General features: G+C 35.6%; 2 protein-coding genes across 3 annotated transcripts in view; one reads left to right on the top strand and one right to left on the bottom strand.

The window, feature by feature from the left end:
- Positions 1–110: 110 nt before the first annotated feature.
- Positions 111–17,130, top strand: LOC135684252 (AMP deaminase 2). Of its 2 annotated transcripts, none has more exons than XM_065199724.2 (15): positions 111–558; positions 6,340–6,532; positions 8,161–8,416; positions 8,821–8,950; positions 9,365–9,496; positions 10,067–10,129; positions 10,274–10,328; positions 10,658–10,734; positions 11,171–11,334; positions 11,667–11,793; positions 12,185–12,348; positions 13,117–13,237; positions 13,827–14,000; positions 14,504–14,614; positions 15,102–17,130. In XM_065199724.2, exons 1-15 carry the CDS (start codon positions 157–159, stop codon positions 15,267–15,269), a joined length of 2,337 nt encoding a protein of 778 aa, XP_065055796.2. In that variant the 5' UTR covers positions 111–156; the 3' UTR covers positions 15,270–17,130. The 2 variants fall into 2 exon arrangements, with proteins under 2 accessions (XP_065055796.2, XP_065055795.2); XM_065199723.2 differs by lacking the exon at positions 111–558 and adding an exon at positions 3,689–4,506.
- The window catches only part of LOC148957583 (AMP deaminase 2-like), a 14,058-nt gene continuing 12,831 nt past the window's right edge, over positions 16,558–17,784 (bottom strand). Inside the window, exon 15 of the mRNA XM_089115038.1 lies at positions 16,558–17,580. Coding sequence (XP_088971164.1) covers positions 17,434–17,580 — 147 coding nt within the window. The 3' untranslated portion in view covers positions 16,558–17,433. The remainder of the gene's footprint in view (positions 17,581–17,784) is intronic.

The raw sequence follows: 17,784 nt of genomic DNA, 5'->3' as shown, positions 1-17,784 counted from the left end.
GGAGGTAGAATTTTCTTTGTTCAACGTATAAGTAGAATAGCGATCCCTTTTAAGATCGTAAATTCCCTGATTTAGGCTTAGCAGCAGGCCTTCTCTTAAAACTGTTTCTGAAAAGCGAACCAAAGGACTACAGAAATCTGTTGTTTTTGTAGAACCATGGAGAAAGACCAGAACAAGTCTTCTTTTTTGAAATTAAGAGATGCTGTCAGGAGAGCAAAAATTTTTGAAGACTGCCACAAAATTTTCGAAGATATTGCACAAAGAACGTTACGACCAGACGTTTTTCCCGATTTCAAATTTACGTTTGAAAACATTGACAACGATGCAACGTCGGCAGAGGCTACGCATCATAAATTTTCATCGAGAAATTTTCGATTTCCAAATTGTCCTGTCGAACAAAAGAGACTTCTAGACAGCGAAGCTGAGCTTGAACGAACCGACAAAGCTAAAGAGCGAATACAGAGGCCATTAGCAGAGAAACCATATGGCAGAAATGAGAGGAAAGCTTTACATGTTCAGTTTGATCGGATCCTTTGTTCAGGAAACAAAAACGCAGGGGTAAGAGCTGTTACGATTTTACGCAATATCGAAAAAATGATAAAATATTGGGAATTTTATAAAACAGTTGAAAGCTTGTTATGAAAAAGCTTGATGATAACTATGACTATAATATTTAAAGATTTAATGAAATATCATTAATTCAATTAAGCGCTTGTTCTGAAACTGCAACAAAGTCAAAATAAAAAATATCAAAGTTTTAGTTGTTGCGATGTAGCAAGATACTTTAATATTTTTGAATTTATAATTTTGAATTTAACGCCGCGCGCCTTTACTGTCGCTAACTGAACTCAAATTCAAAGATCTGTTTAAGTACTGAAAAATCGCAGCCCAGTTATCTTTTGGATATAGTATATAGTATGGATTGACCAACGTCCTCCGAAAAAGGGGGTCTGTTTTGCAAAACAATTGAGAATTTTTCAAAATCTTTTGATAGGGCTGTTAAACTTTTCCTTGCCCCCCCCCCCACTTTTTAACCTGTGTCGGAGCCCTTGTGATCTATGTACATGATAGGATGTGATATAAATGAGTTAAGTTGCTCTTTTCTATCTCTCCTTTCCCCGTCCTTTGTTCCTACTAACTTGTAAATAACTAGGCTTTCTTATGATATTCTATGCAAACCCATTTTGCTATCTTTTGAGGATATATGATTACTAGGGCGATAATGTTTCATTCACACCCATTTTGAAAAATCATGTAAAATCTGCTATTGTATTGTAAAAGTAGGCTATTTGATTTGCGCTTACTATTTGCTTTCTTTTTTTAGCAAATTTATTTATTCTGATGTCTTTAATTTTTGAGCAATTTTTTGCAGTTTTGTTGAGTTTTGGTATAAAAGTGCAATAACGCCGAGAATACGCCAATTTTAAAGATTCGCTATCTTGACATGCTGGTGAAGCGTATTCCTGTTGAGCAGACATAACGGAAAATGTGAGCGCATGCGCAATAGGATGGAATCTTTACGGCTGTGATTCTGTACTGAAAAAAACTGGAGATTTTGAAAGACAAAATGTCAATGAGCAAAAAAGCAATTTAAGACAGGAACATGTTTTCCTAGTCCTTATTTTATGGCCTGGATTTTTTCGAAAGCAAAGACAAATATGGCAAGTAGGTTAAAAATTATAAGGGCTGATGTTAGCTATGGCAATCCAATCTCGGTGCCAAAAAATATCGACTAGCTGTAATCAACATAATAAGATAATGAAGTGTTTAAAAAGATAAGCTTTTTGAGATCGGCTTTTGATTCTTCAATGGTTTGGTTAATGTATACCAAGGGTTGCCTTACTTCCTGATCTGTTGTTAGAAGTAGCAGCGAGTTGAATTTAAGTATACAGTTTAAAGTTGCTAATGAGAACTAGAATAAGCTTGAAAAATAAGACTCAAAAGACTAAAAAATGCTCAAACAAACCTCGCAACAAATTGAAAAAATTCGCAACAATCTAAAACCATTTTCAGTTGATTCTTCGTTAAAAATCTTCTTGCCACATCGCACGCTTACAGTGCTGCTGCCATTATGGATTGTCCAATGTGTTGCGCATGCGCTCGCAATTTCCACTATGTCTGTTGAGCAGGTTTGAGAAATTAGGAGCGTAGTTAGGAGCCAGGAATTATTCTAAGAAATATTCTCAACACCACAAATTCAATGACTGGTACCTTTTTGTTAAACTTTTGAATCTACTTGTGAGAAAAAAACCAAAAACAACGGTAGTATTAGAGCCACTGACCACAAAAATAAGTCTTTCCTTTGACTTTAGTGTTGGCATTGGCATTGTAGACCGTAGTTGTTGAGGGGATTGATAGAGGATGGTGTATTTTTACCCCATAAAGAAGCAAATACTCAAAATCTAGTAAAACTCGGCCGAATAACAGGGCACAACCCACTAGTAGAATCTATGCACATGAGTGGTAGTAATTGAGAAACCTTAAAAATCCCGTTAGACAAATAAACATGCAAAATGCACGATTGAAGATGCCTGGATCCGGAACTGGCATTACAGCATCAAGATGTGTTTTTCTACGAATGCTACAATGAAAAATGCGAAACTGGCCTATTTGGTTATGCCGCTCAACATCAATAAATGTGTATATCCGTATTTTAAGCGAGCATTGGCTAGGGTGCTAGCTGCAGTGCCACACTCGTGGGATATTTGGAGGCTTATAAGTGCATGAATAATCTTAAAAAATCCACGTGAAGTAGAATCATCATTATATCATTATCGGTACCGCACAAAATCTGTACCTAAATGTGCGTTTTAATTTGCCAGTGCTCAAAATGTGGGTTTACCTTTGAGAAAAAATGTGGGTTTTCCCCAAGGGGGTTTACTTTGTAGAAAAATACAGGGTTGTGCCTTCCGCAGTAATTTTTTTGACCCTGTTCTGGAAAAGTTTCTGTAAACATGAAACCTCTCCTGGAATAAAAGCTTTAATTTCAAATTTGAGCTATAAGTGAAGAAAGCAATAGAGTGGACAACGATTTAATTTTAATGACAAATCTGACCTTTTCTGGAAAAAGTTTCTTTGATGGGAAAACCTCCGCCAGAAAAAACTATTTTCAGCTAAAAAATGGACTCTATTGGCAGGAACAAATCCTGGCTAGTCAATGTATTAAGTAAACTTGCGAGCGCTTGTAGAAATATTACTTAAATTCTTTGATAGAAGGTAAAAACTAAGAGAGAAAGGGAAAGGCAGCATTGGCTTCAAGGGGTCTACACGTATGCAGAAAAGTGTTAATCTTATACGAACAGTTCGTCACGAACTACACTGAAAAATGAAGAGTCAAGATCAAAAGTAAAAATGTTTCAAGATCCAGGATTGGCTGACTATTTACTATAATTCTTCTGTTGTGTTTCGTTTTTTTGGGTGGAAATTCTTATAGTTTTAACAAACGATTTCTTATATTTTGCGATAAATTTTTCCCAGAGGGTCGATTTTTTACAACACCAAAAAATTAAAATCACAACATCACAAATCAAATTTACAACACCACAAAACGGTAACAAAACCACGTTAGAATAACCCTGTTAGGAGCGAAAAGAAAAGAGCGTAATTAGGAGACCAGTTTGCAATACCAGTACCTAACCTGTTTGTCTTGTTGTCGATGTGGAGGAGTATTAGAATTTAATGCCCTGTCGCCCTGTATTAAAGGTAACAGGTAATTTTTGGGATTGAATTTCAATTTCATAGGGTTCAGTCATTCCTTCACTTGCGGTTATTTTTTTTAACGTCGTCTGTATTTACTGAGGGACAATGAACAGTCAGATCGACAGATTACCTGCAGATGTGCCGATCTCCCATGATCCCGGTGACAGGGAAGAAGAAGATAAATCTTTTGAAGTGCTAAGTGCGAACATCTGTACAGAAATCATTCCACCTGATACATGCCATGATTGTAAACATACGACATCAGTTGAAGATCAAGAAGAATCATTTTCTACAAGAAAGCTTTCGATCAAAGTGATTGCACAGCCTGAAGAGCGCCAGTCTTCACCGATAATCTCTGAGCGAGTAACTTTGCAGCGGACTTCGTCGTGGCAAGGAGATATAGACAGAAGGACAAAGATATTCGAAAGTTGCAAAGTGAAAAGTCCAATTGATATTGCAAAAAGTCCTACAATGACGACAAAGAATCATTTCTCATCGATCAACGATGCTTTAGAAGAGATGAAAAAAGATGCTGGGAAAAAATTTGATTCCATTACAAGACACCAGACCGTACCTGATCCTTTTCAATTTCCACATAGGCCAATTGAGCAAATAACATTGCTGAATAGCGAAGTCGAGCTAGAAAGACAATCGGCGAAAAGAAAACAAACATTGAAGAGGCCTTTGAATTCAGAAGGTGATAATTCAGCCCTCGAATTGAACAATGAGCCGGGAGAAGCAAAGCTAAGGCAAACAACTTTGCCGGAATTCCACAAACTCTCGTTTGAAGGGGAAAATGTATCTGGGGTATTGTCTGAAATTTACATTTATTTGTATCAGGTTTCCAATTTGAGTTGTGTTTCACAGCATTGCATCGCCGAAATAAGATCATAGGTGAAAAATTTGGTACTGTATTGAGAGTGAAACCCGCTCCTTCAATAAAGCACAGCTACCTGCAAACTGTGATATGTATTTGCATATGAAAATTCACTGGCATGTTTAATTCTAAACCTAATAATCCATCACCTCAATTTAGTAAATTTTCAGTTTCAACTGGAAATGGATGAGATCACAGCAAGGGGAGGGCTACTGAGAATAAATTTGTCTGTATTTGTTGTCACTGTAATTTTAACATAAATGCAGTGCAGAGTTTAATGGTTCATTGACTAAATTTTGCCCATTATAAAGTGAATGGAAATAGTGATGAGAGAAAAGTGGTTAAAGGTCCCAAGGACATTTGAATGGGAAATTTAAAAATATTGGCAAAAAGGATATGGCTTACAAATTTAAATAAAGATGGCAGAGAAAGGGGACATTCGACAACCCCCCAATCCTCTAGCCACACAACTGAAATAACTGATTAGACAGTGGCAGGAATTATGTGGGTATGGGGGCTCAAGCCCCCCCTTATCAGAGATCTTGTCATAAAATCTGGGCTTTCATCGAATAATTTACAAATGTTTAACATGCCAAAACGACTGCAAGGAATTGTTCTGAAATGTATTTAAGCAAATCTAAGGGGCATGTTTGCCAATTTTTCTGCTTGCTTTGCTAGCAGGTGATTTGCATTTTCCCTTTTTACCCCAGGGGCCTCTATAACCTCTCTGTGCCCTTGAACATACCTGATACAATATTAGCCAGTACTAAATAATCGAACAAACAATATATGACAAAAATCAAAACTGCTTGCGAATTGGATATATAATTTCAATTCAGTAAAGATTAGCCAAACTTTCCATTGGAATTCTTTCAAACAAAATTTGTTTTCAAAGGTATTTCCCACTGAAGAAAACAAGATGAAATGCAGAAAATGAAGGTTACAATTACTAGGCAATAGTCTAATCGGTCTAACTCTTCTTTATCAATTGCCTTAGATGAGATCATTAATGGATTGTTTGTATGGATTGGGTGTGGTCAACAATGATGTCTTAAGGGTCCCACCAAAAAATCACCTATTTTCATTAAAATGTGCAGTGATAAAGTTTCTGTAAAGTTCCAAGATGTTGTCTTCTTGATAGGCCTGAACTGAGCGAAATGAAAGCCTGAATTTCTGCCACTGATTATATATGTGTATAAGATAAATTTTTATACCTTGAACTATTTTCCAACCCTAATATAATGCAGCAGGTACAGATAATGTTCACCTATTTGAATAGAAATTATCAACTAATTTTTGGATTCTTGTCCCCTGTGCCAACTTTATCATAAACAGGGGGTCAGACTGTATTTGATAATTTTCTTCCTTAATTCTGCTATGCATTATCAAGAATCTGCTGTAAAGTTTGTGCATAATATTAGTCTATCGACTTATGCTACCCACAAGTATTCCACCATTTAATATTTTGGTACCAAGAATACAAAGAAGCCAAGAAAACAATATCTCTTTTAAAGTCTTTACAAATTCTGCAAATTGTGCAAGCATAAGTCAATAGACTAATATTATACACAAACTTTACAGCAGATTCTTGATAATGCATAGCTTTGTATTTGGTATTTTGTCACAACACCTGTGTCAGGGGTTGTAGGTAAATTCAGAGTAGCGATAGCAAGCTTTAAGACTCTGTGTTTTCTGGCTCCATCATCTCTTTATGTATCTTAATTAAACATACTGATTAACCCGGTTGTATAATCACATTGCAGGTCCCTACTGATGAGCTGCGCCAAGCCTCTCAACTTCTTTGTGAAGCATTATTTATCAGAGCCAAGTACATGGCATTAAGCATGCAGAATTTCTGCCCAACCACTGCCAAATGCATTCAAGAAGTCAGCAAGGATTACAATCTTAGCAGTTTGTTAGATAAAAAGGAAGACAGCAACTGGATAAATGATAGAGGTAAACTGTGTTTTATAGTTTAATTAATCTTATTTATAATATCAATAAATATTTAGGATTGCCATTATATCATATATTTTTTTATTTTGTCATGTTTCAAGCTTGAGCTTTTTCTCCAGGCTTGCTTGAACCCAGGCCTTGCTCTAAGTAAAATGAAGGTGCTCCATAAAAAGAGCCCCTTAGAAACTCTAGGCGCTCTATTTCGCACCTCTAAGTAAATTTCCTTGAGAGCATCCTTCGAGAGCTTTAGAAGATCGAGAGCTTCATATTAAAAGCTTCGGAAGAATGTTAAATATGAAATTCAACGGTGATACCAGAAAGCACCATAATATGAAATAACAAAACATGCAACAAACACTATGTTAATGTAAATATATAAATATAACAGAACAAAGTCGCAAAATTGTTCAGATTTCTCTAGATATGTAAGTTGCCATCATGGGATGAGCTTTTATCAGTGTCAGTATCACTACTGTTATGCTCAGCTTCACATATTGCTTCATCAAAACGCATATGGCTTTAAATCGAACATTTAACTTTGTTTCCTTTTTTCATGTTATCCATTCTATAAGAAACGCTAGAACATCTACTACTCGCAAACTCAAATGAAAAGCAATGCGATAATTTGGACGGAAACGTGATCGCTGATTTGCACAGGCGATTTTAAGTTATTAAGAAAAACAGAAAATAATATATATATACTTCAAAAGAAGATTAATGCTTGCTCAAAAATCAAATAAATCTGCCGGAGAATACGCTTGATGGCCTGTATTGTTGATGGTTATTAGAGGGTTATTAGATTTAAAATGATATCGAAAACCCAACGTTGAATTTGCTGAATTTTTTCTCAAGGGGTAATCTTACGCAAATCATAATATTGCGGTCTGTTGGGAAGATTGTTTATGCTTGATCAAGTTGATTCAACAAATTCCAAAAATTTATTTTGCTCCGTGTTAATATTGTTTTTACGTTTTGAGGGGCTCTATAAATCGCTCTCCAAGGCTTCTTTTGGGTGCGCTCTAGGCGCGCGCGCTCGATCGAGCGCCTTTCCGGGCAAGGCCTGTTGAACCATAGCTTCTTTGGTTGCAGTTTGGCAGAAAACCTTATTATAAAATATAAGTAAACCTTACATATTATATGATTATATCAGAATTTTCCTTTGATGCATTTTGGTTTTAAATTTCAATAGTAAGCAAAAATTTTGACAAGCTAATTTAATCCGATACTGTTATAAAACTCAAAGAGTGAGAAGCCTTGCAATTTTAAATGCCCCACAAGAGCCTCGTATGCTTGTGATAATCTTGAATGCAGCCAAGCACACGTTGCCCATAAACATCATCCCATTAAAGACACTTTATGCACTGTCAGTCAACCATTCAGAGTTAGCAATAGCCTTTGCAGCACATTTTTTATTTAGAAAACATTGCAAGTTAGCCTTCTGTTGCCGATTGGATATGTAACAATAGGTCTTTTGTGTAGTCCAACCAATGAGAAATTCTGAAATGTAGTTTCAATGGACAAATTAGCCTGCAACCTTGTCCAGTATCCTTTATTTACAGACAATTAAATATGCAAATTATATGCATTTATATAGAAGATTTTAAACACTTTTTCCTTTATGCTTGTAGTGATGTGTGCATTTCAAGAGTCAGAGCATTTAAAAGCTGATGGATCCAAATGGATGCCATTTCATGGAGAAATACCAGGTGACAGTGGCTATACATTTGAGATGGTTGATGGCGTGTTTCAAGTGACAGGGTGTAGAAGAAGTATTGATGGTGAGCCTAATAAAAAACAGAAGCCTGTTATCCACCCATTTCCGTGCATTGAGGAATTCTTGGATGATCAAAATGTTCTCTTAGCTCTATCAACTCATGGCCCAGTGTAAGTGATATTTGCATAAACTTCATTTGTAAACAGTATATTGTTTTCAAAGATGACCATGTTTAAGCATCTGCATTGAAACTGAACATTAAAGTTTGGTTTTATCATTTGAAAAAGCCTCACATACAATGTGATGTGCAACTACTAGCTTTCAAACAAATAGATAACATTTGACTTTGAATTTGTATTGTGAACCAGCCAAATAGTGTTAGCACACTGATACATACTGATGATGGTGGTATAGTTAGAACTCTAACATTTTCTGGGAAAATAGTCATTATATTGAAGAGGGCAACGTTACAGAGGGTAGTTAAAAACAGATTCTTGTTAAGAAAACTATATGCTTTGTCATATTTTTTAATTTATGGGAGATTGCTGTAAATATTTCTCATTTTTGCATACAGGAAATCATTTTCATATAGAAGGCTGCAGTTCTTGGAGTCAAAGTTCAAGCTACATATTTTGTTAAATGAAATGAAAGAGCTTGCTGCTCAAAAAGACATCCCCCATAGAGATTTTTATAATGTCAGAAAGGTACCCTTTTTTTTCCTTTCAAATCAAAACTACATTTTGTATATTTGACTGTTTTCTAAGTGGCATCTAAATGACATTCACAGCCTTTTTTAAAATTCCGATAAAAATTTGCAAAAATTTGTTCCTTAAATATGTTTTTAAATATCACATGTATATATAAAAGTTTATATGCTTTTAGTTGTATAGAACAAGGTGGGTCAAAGTTGTCATTTATTTATTTGCTCAAATTTCTAATGTGCGGAGAGCCGGTATCTCTCTTTAAGTGATATCTCAATAGCAATTAAGGGTAGCAGATACGATTTGCAGTCAATGAGACTGCCTGTTCGAAATTTTTATTGATTTTGCTTCTTCAAGGGCTTTTAAACACTTGTAATGGATTTTATCATGCTGCACAACATTATTTTTTTCATTTAGGTTGACACTCACGTACATGCAGCCTCCTGTATGAACCAAAAGCATTTGCTTAGGTTCATCAAAAAGAAAGCAAAGAAATTTGGTGATGAGGTTGTTTTTAAAAAGACTGATCAGGCCCAAACGTTAAATGATGTATGTGTCCTTGTTTTTCAGTTTAAATTGGAATTTATTAAGGGTCTGAAATTGCAGACTGGTTAAAAATTTTGCTGTGTTAGGTGTTTTGTTCTTATTTATGTAGAAATTGAAAGCTAGTAAAATTTTATTGTATTATCACATTGAGCAACCATAAATATGCAGAAGAAGGTGTTTCATCCCTCCTGCAGTTTTCATTGAGGCCCTCAATTTGCCTTGATAATGGCTACGTTTAGAATTTTAGATTGGTCTAGTCTAGAGAGACAGAAAATAACTAGAGAGACTAGCACAGGTTTCACTGTGTATCTCTCATGTAATGACTTTAATAGAGTGATTACCAGACTTGCTAGTATTGGATTACCAGACTACCAACTTTATAGTATTTGATAGTATTTGATAGTATTTCATTCTTCAGTCAGTATTTCAAGACAACTGGGTCAAAAACCTGTCTGATTGTTGGTGGCTTTGAAAAATGGTGTCAAAAAGCCACATAGGTGTATTCAGGATCTAATCGAATGTAGATTTTACTGTAAGCTTAGCCATTTTCTTGACTATCAGATTATTTTATAGGTGTTTAAGGTGCTGGATCTCTCTCCTTACGACCTAAGTGTTGACAGCCTGGATGTCCATGCGGTATGTTGTGTACTTTTGAGTTTATCATGATTCTTTCATCTTTTGAAGTCACTTAATGCAAATGATCCTAAGATGCAATTGTCTTGCTTTTTTGAGCAGCATATACTCTAAATAATTTGCATATTTGTGTTTTTCTTTTCTCAGGATCGCAACACGTTCCATCGTTTTGATAAGTTCAATTCAAAGTACAACCCTGTTGGTAAGATTCTTATTTTTAAATAATTTGACCTTATTATCACTTATAATAATTTTCCTCATAAGTAGCTACAAACTGCTCTATGATTTCTTAGATTGATTATCCTTTTGTAATCAATTATCCTTTTGTATCAAGGTATTCATTTCTCTTGTCACAACATGTCTATTTGTATTTATTGTTATGTCAGATTGCCTTTGTTTATTGTCAAGCTAATTTTCGGACAGATTGTTAAGTTCTCTTGTTTTTTAATCTTCATATTCCATGCCCATATTTACTTTTCCTTACTTAGCTTGCCATCTTTTAATTAATTTTTGCTCTCTTTAACATTATAGGCCAGAGTCACCTTCGTGAAGTCTTTCTCAAGACGGATAACTTCATCGAAGGGAAATACTTTGCGGAACTGATCAAGGTAACTAATCCATTTCTTGAATCAAAGTTTTGTTCGCTCGTGATTTCTGGATTAGCAGCAGAATTTGAAGCAGAATCGATATCTTCTGTCTAGCAAACCTAATTGTAACAGGAGAAGACCCTTGGAATTCCCGTGCTAAAGGCGGCATGAATGCTTACGGTTCTCTGACAGTTCTTTAATATGGCAGAACTATGATTTGTGGCAACTCCAGTGCATCTCTTTGTATCTAAACCTGTTTATAGACCCTTGGATTCACCATGCTCATCGCCATCTATATCTGAATTATTAACCATGAAAACATGTGTCTTTTTTGTTTTTTTGTTTAATCAAAAGTGAGTTTGGGTAGTATGGAGAGTTGCAACATTCAATGCATATTCTTATTTTACTTAATTTCTTTGAGTAAGTGCTAAAGTTAGTTGTATTTTGTTCTCCAAAGGAAGTTGGTTCTGATCTGGAAGAGAGTAAATACCAGATGGCAGAGCTCCGGATTTCTATTTATGGACGAAGCAAAGATGAATGGGACAAATTGGCAAAATGGGCGGTAAAGCACGATGTTTATTCCTACAACATTCGTTGGCTAATTCAGATTCCACGATTGTAGTAAGTGATACTTGTTCCAAACTTCTTTAATTTTATATTGTTCTGGCTATCTTTTCAAAAACACGGGGGGGGGGGGGACGGTTTAACTACAGTATCATTGTCACATGGCTTAAAAATCGTTTGGTAATACATTTAAGACAAACAAGAACGCAAGCTTTCAAGTTGAGCTTTTTTCCAGCTGCTTATTTTAATGGGAAAAGCTCGACCCTGAGATTAACCAATTCAGATCTGTAAATATATTAAAAAAACAACTATTGTCAGTTATCCATCCACCACCAAAGCCTATCGTTCTAATCAATCAAGCTTTTTATGAAATTCAATTTTTTTGACAGTGACATCTACCGTTCCAAGAACCAAATTCAGAACTTCGAGCAAATTCTGGACAATCTTTTCCGGCCGCTTTTTGAGGTTACTGTCAATCCACAGTCTCACCCAGAACTTCACAAATTCCTTGCCCAGGTATGATTTCAATCTTTTTTAAAATCTTGAGCTAATAATGGAATGATAAGCATAAGATGGACACCATAATCGTATACAATATAGTGTAATCCTGATAGGGTGAACCCCCCGATAACTCGATTGTTTTTACATTCTCTTCTTGAACCTTTCCCGAATACGCTCGAACCCCCGAAAGCGCGAACATTTGTTAACTCAAACCATTTTCATCTTCCAGTTGGAGGTTCCAGTTATCGGGAACTGGCAATCGTTTTAATTGTAAATTATGGAAAACTATCTGTAGTAATCTGAAGGCCTCAGTCATTTTAATAGATATTCTATAAGTATTTTTGCAAATTTCAATGTAGCATTTGCACCTGTCAGTGAAGATGAATTCGCTTCTATAACTTTTTAGGTGATTGGATTCGACAGCGTTGATGATGAAAGCAAACCGGAAGACATAATGTTTAACAAATTCTGCCCGAAGCCTGCCTCATGGGTGGCACAGAGCAATCCTCCATATGCTTACTATCTCTATTACATTTACTCAAATATGGTCGTGCTAAACCATCTCAGACGGTTAGTTTTTACTGTTACTCTTTAGTTATGCCTTTGATGCTTCATGGCGATTCACTGTATAAACAACTTATTTTGGTTCGAACGCAGTCTGAGAGTGGGAAAATGATTACGTCATATAAGCATATTTTAGAATTCGGAGAGCACAACCTAAATGAACATCATGGAATTCCTCGAAACGTGCATAATCAGCTAGCTTTGTTCCGGACTGCCTGAGATGTTGCCACACGTGCACAGGCTCTTTTCCAATCAAATCAATGTAATTTTGCCCTGATTTTAAAAATTATGAACCAGGCCAAAAGAAAAATATTCAGTTGGCAAAAGCTCGGTTCTTCCGCTTACCATACCACAGGAAATCTGTAACAGATTAACTGCATTCGAACCCCTATGGGTCTTTGTATTTTGCGCAATTATTATCGTACCTCAAGTTTTTTAAAGCTATATTATTTGTCATCTTTGTAAACTTGTTTCGAAAAAAGTTATTCTGTCGTGAGGAATTTTTGCATTCTCTGTATATTTTATTTCTTGCCATTATTTATGAAACGTTTATTCAATGTCGCTTCATGATTTTTGGCTTCGTCATAAGGTTTTCCCACTCTAGTTTTCTAAGCTTTTTATTTTACAACGTTTTATTCTCTGTTTTCGTTTAAAATACTGTCTCTAGTTTCTCAAGAAATCAGTAGTTTAAATGTGTTGTTTCACACGTGGAAGGTGCACATAATAATTTTATTGAATCGATTTGAGTAATTGAGAATCTATTTTATGTGACAGTGAGAGGGGCTTCAACATCTTCAACCTTCGTCCACATTGTGGTGAGGCAGGCCCAGTTCACCATCTTGTCACCGCATTTATGCTCGCTGAAAACATTTCACATGGACTTCTACTCCGAAAGGTATCAAAATAAACTACATAGGATGAAGGATTGAAAACGATTCTACGTTCTTCATGACTTTTTTGTGCAAAATTACGCTTCGCTAAAGCTAGTTTTTCTCTTGCACAAACTGAATTTTTTGATAATTTGGCAAAGAGTTTAAAAATGATATGTTTCTTTATTCTTTTTCGACTTTTACTGTTTCACTAAGTTTGTTTTAATGTTTTCCATCCACATTTTACATTTGCTACAATGGAAGATTCTTGCTGGGAAAATTTTCTTTGTGAAGGCAGAAACACGTTTCTAAAATGTTCAAAGAATTGATGTAAAGGGAGATTCAAATTGATATCTGAGAATAAAGATCTTTAATAGATATTAGCAGCATCTAAATTGAATATTGATAGGAATAATAGTTGTGCTTTCGTGGTAAAAACTTCAACTTTGTTTAGAATTTTTATTTCTACTGTATCCAGTCACGCAGCTTATTTTTGCATTGAATTAGACATCGATGTTTCAAGATTTACGGTTTGAGTTTTAACTTTTTCTGTTGTTATTGCTTCTATTTCTTTCCGTACTTCCATGTAATAAAGTACAATCAAATAATCTGCAGATTCCAGCACTGCAATACCTCTACTACCTTGCACAAATTGGCATCGCAATGTCACCACTAAGCAACAACTCACTGTTTCTGAACTACCATCGCAACCCACTTCCTGAATATCATGCAAGAGGCCTTCTTGTTTCCATATCCACCGATGATCCGTTGCAGTTCCATTTCACAAAGGTTTGTTTCTCAAAATGTTTCTACCAATTAGTTACATTTACTTTCAATTTTCCAAACCATCAACTTTTCCTTCTTCCTCTTTGCTTCAATTGTGGATTTTTTTCTCATATGCAAACAATTTTTTGTTACGATTTAATTTAACAATCAGTTTTGAACAACTGACTTTGAGCTGTGTTGTGCATTTGTACGATAAGAAAGATTCAATGCTTAAAGATCTCCTCTTTGACTCTTAAATCTTCCCGACACTTAAAGATCCCCTTCTTGCGATTTACAACGCCAGACTATCACAAACGGGGTAACGGGCCAAGGCAACGATCACGATACCTTTCCAATTCTACTTTTACCACACCAGGCTATTTGAAAAAGGTGGAAGAGGGCTGTTATACACATTTATAAACGATTTGATATGTTCAATTATGATTAGATAATTTCAGCGATTTATGACGTCAAACATCAGATAAAGATAATTTTCATAGCGAACATGATGTATTCTTGCTTTTTAGGAACCCTTGATGGAAGAGTACAGCATTGTGGCGCAGGTTTGGAAGTTCAGTCAAACCGATATGTGTGAACTTGCCCGAAACAGCGTATTAATGAGTGGCTTTGAGCAAAAGGTTTGTGCACTTGATCCTTGAACAGCCGGGGCATCTCACTGTATTTTTTCTAGCATTGATTAAGTTACTTCTTAAAAAAGAAGAATTTATTTTAGCAAAGTTGAAGCAACTGTCACCTTTTACCAGTGGTGTAGTGCGATCGAAATGACAAGGGGACTCGTGCGAACAACAATAGTAAAAGTAGAATTTGCCAGTTTTCGGCATCAGCAAGGGGGGTGGGTTCAGCCCCCTAGTACTACACCCCTGCTTGGCACATCGAAGAAATATCTCCTTTGTTTTTGGTATGGTTCCATTACCAAAGAATGTATACTGGGATACATATGGTGTAATATACAACGTGACGGATACTTTGAATTAACCGTGTACTGAATATTGTTTCGCAAATTGTTTCCATTAGCCCGCGGATGTTGCCCTCTCTATTGAGTCCCTTAGGCATGGTCAGTATTTAGTAATAACATGTTAGTTTTTTATGCTATTTTCATCTCAGGTAAAGCAACATTGGCTAGGTGAGCATCTGCAAGAGCAAGGGCATTTTGGGAACGATATTGCGAAGACAAATGTCCCGGATATTCGTGTGTCATTCCGTCATGAAACCTTACTGGAAGAGCTCAGAATTCTGGAGTCTGGGGCCAAAGATGCCCAAAGTCCTAAGTAGTTGCTAGATTCATGTAAATTATATCAATGGGTTGAACATTTATGGTTTGGGAGCGGTTATTGAATATTAGGATTTATGTTTTAGGCTAGAGTAATACGTTAAGAGTTTATCGGGCTTATAGAATCATGAAATGTAACAAGTATATACATATACATTTGTTTATGTCAAGTATGTTGTTATAAAAAGAAAATTTGTATTGCTAGCTCTAGGAATGCATTGAATTTAATTTTGAATTTCTCATCTTATCATTCTGGATTAATTAAGAAACGGTAGTACTGGATTAATGTTTTCTTAAATATGAAGCACGAGTAACTGGGTTGCAAGAAAAGGTGGAAGGCAAGCTGAATACAGAATTGTGAAAGATTTATTTTGATGAGAACTTCCCCTGTTACAAGTTTAACTATGACGGGTTTCTTATTATATTGTTGAAAGACAATAAAAATTTATCTTAAAGCCTTTAATGATGAATTATGTTAATTATGTTAATTATGAATTATATGTTATATTATTAACTGGTTGTATAAGCGAATTTGACTCAATTATGTTCGATAATATCTACCAATTCTCTATCATCACGCTGATCTTTCGCTATTCTGCGATCCAGGTTGGTCAACATACTGTAAACAGAAATTTTTGATCGAGTATTGTTGGTCAAAACGACTGGTGTGATGCCGAGAATGCAGAAAGACTATTAACTTTGAGGAAACATTTAACAAAGATTTTGGTTGGTACCCATTTTCGTGGCTTGTTCTGGGACCGAAGGCTTTGTATGTTAAAATGTGCGAGTTCATCTGTTAAGCAAGCATTCCTGGTTATAACAACTGTAGAATAAATTGCATAACAAGCAAGCCCAGCTTAATATATTAAAGCAATTCACAATAGGGAATGGATAACGATCAGGACACCTCGAACGTTTCCTTCATTAATTTTTCAAATGCTAATAAAATAAACGGTTCAGCTTCGAGGATTTTAGCACCCTATTTACACCCACGCTCGCAAAAACCTTTTCAAAGTTGGACATGGGCACATTTAATAGAGGTGCCCCATGTTGTTAAAAAGGTACTTTTTCAGAGAGGTTGTTTCTTAAGTAAGGGTATTTCCCAAAAAGTTGGGGGCACATTACTATGGTGCACCCCAGGAGCGATGTCCCTGTTTGCACCCTAACTTTTGGGTTTGTGTTGATGAACTCATCATAAGCTAGCAGGAGATTGCAGCTACACCAGTTTTTTCGAATAAAAAAGAAAAATTTATAAAACAGCAGTTGTAATACGCATGAAAGACACAAGTGCTGGATGGAATAAGAGAGAACATAAGCTTCGGTTTATAAGAATAAATACGAGTTAAAAACAGTATTTCTAAAATATTTAAAAAAAGCAATGCCAATATAATAAAATACTGTGATACAATTTTTTTGACTAGATATACATTATCAATCTCGATTTTTACATTAATCATTCTCAACAAAGGTGCAAAAATAATTAGAGCACGGTGATGTAGTTCTTGAAAATGTTCTAAGAAAAAGAAAAGTCTACATTTTTGCTTTATATTGTTGCAGTGTTGCAAATGGAATGTTTGCTGCAACATAACTAACGAGCGGTAGTTTATTTTCTTCAAATTAGGCTTTGGGCTCTGGTTCGCTGTTACGTAAAATTGGTTTCCTTGGGTAAAAACGCTAAAATTTTGAAGGGGCATAACATAGGGGAACTAGCTGACGTAGAGCCACAAAGAAGTACGCTAAAAGAATTTGTTGGTGCGTAGGGAAATCGGTCTTGATGAGCATGATTTCATTTTGGTATCATCAATAGCAAAACAGTTTTCAAAAACACTTCACCACTTAATCGGAAAGGCCCACTTGCTTATTCAGAAAAATAGTACCTGTTTTTAATGACTCGGTACTTCAGTCGAAGAAGCGAGGTATTGTCGAAATAATTTTAGGAACTTAGTGCAATAAATAAGAAGTTATAAAATAAATCAAAACAAGAGAATCGCACAAAATGTTATATAAAAATTGAAATAAATATCATCAGGAAAAGGAAAAGTGATTCAATAGAAGAAACAAAAATAACTTAAACAAGAGCCTAAAAAGTAGTTTTTCCTATAAAAGAAGGTCACTAGAACTTTAAAGATAAATCTATATAAAAATTATTATATCGTCTACACAATTTCATGCACGACTGCAAATGATATCAAGTTCTTCGAGCAGAGTCTCGTGTCTATAAGATATTCTGATGTCAGGAACATTTGATTTCGACATGTCGTTGCCAGCAGGGCCATCCAAAAAGAAATTCTCGCCAAGCCAGTGGGCTTTCACCTAGTATTGAGAAAGAATTTTATCATAGGTGAGAAGGGGCTTTGAGGCCCTCGATGATTTGCAACTGTTAGCAAAGCGAGAAAGACTGAAGAAGGAATAGCAACAATCTACAGGGTATGCTAGTAACATTCTCAAAGTGATGGGGAAAGGGGCTGGATAGTGCCAATTAATCAATAAAAAACGAACAAACATAGCATATGCGGG

The sequence above is a fragment of the Rhopilema esculentum genome, chromosome 21 (genome assembly GCF_057945365.1).
Source record: "Rhopilema esculentum isolate cy_ngs chromosome 21, ASM5794536v1, whole genome shotgun sequence".
NCBI classification, from domain to species: domain Eukaryota; kingdom Metazoa; phylum Cnidaria; class Scyphozoa; order Rhizostomeae; family Rhizostomatidae; genus Rhopilema; species Rhopilema esculentum.
Note: the sequence above shows the minus strand (reverse complement) of the source record. Positions and strands in the feature narration are given on the sequence as shown.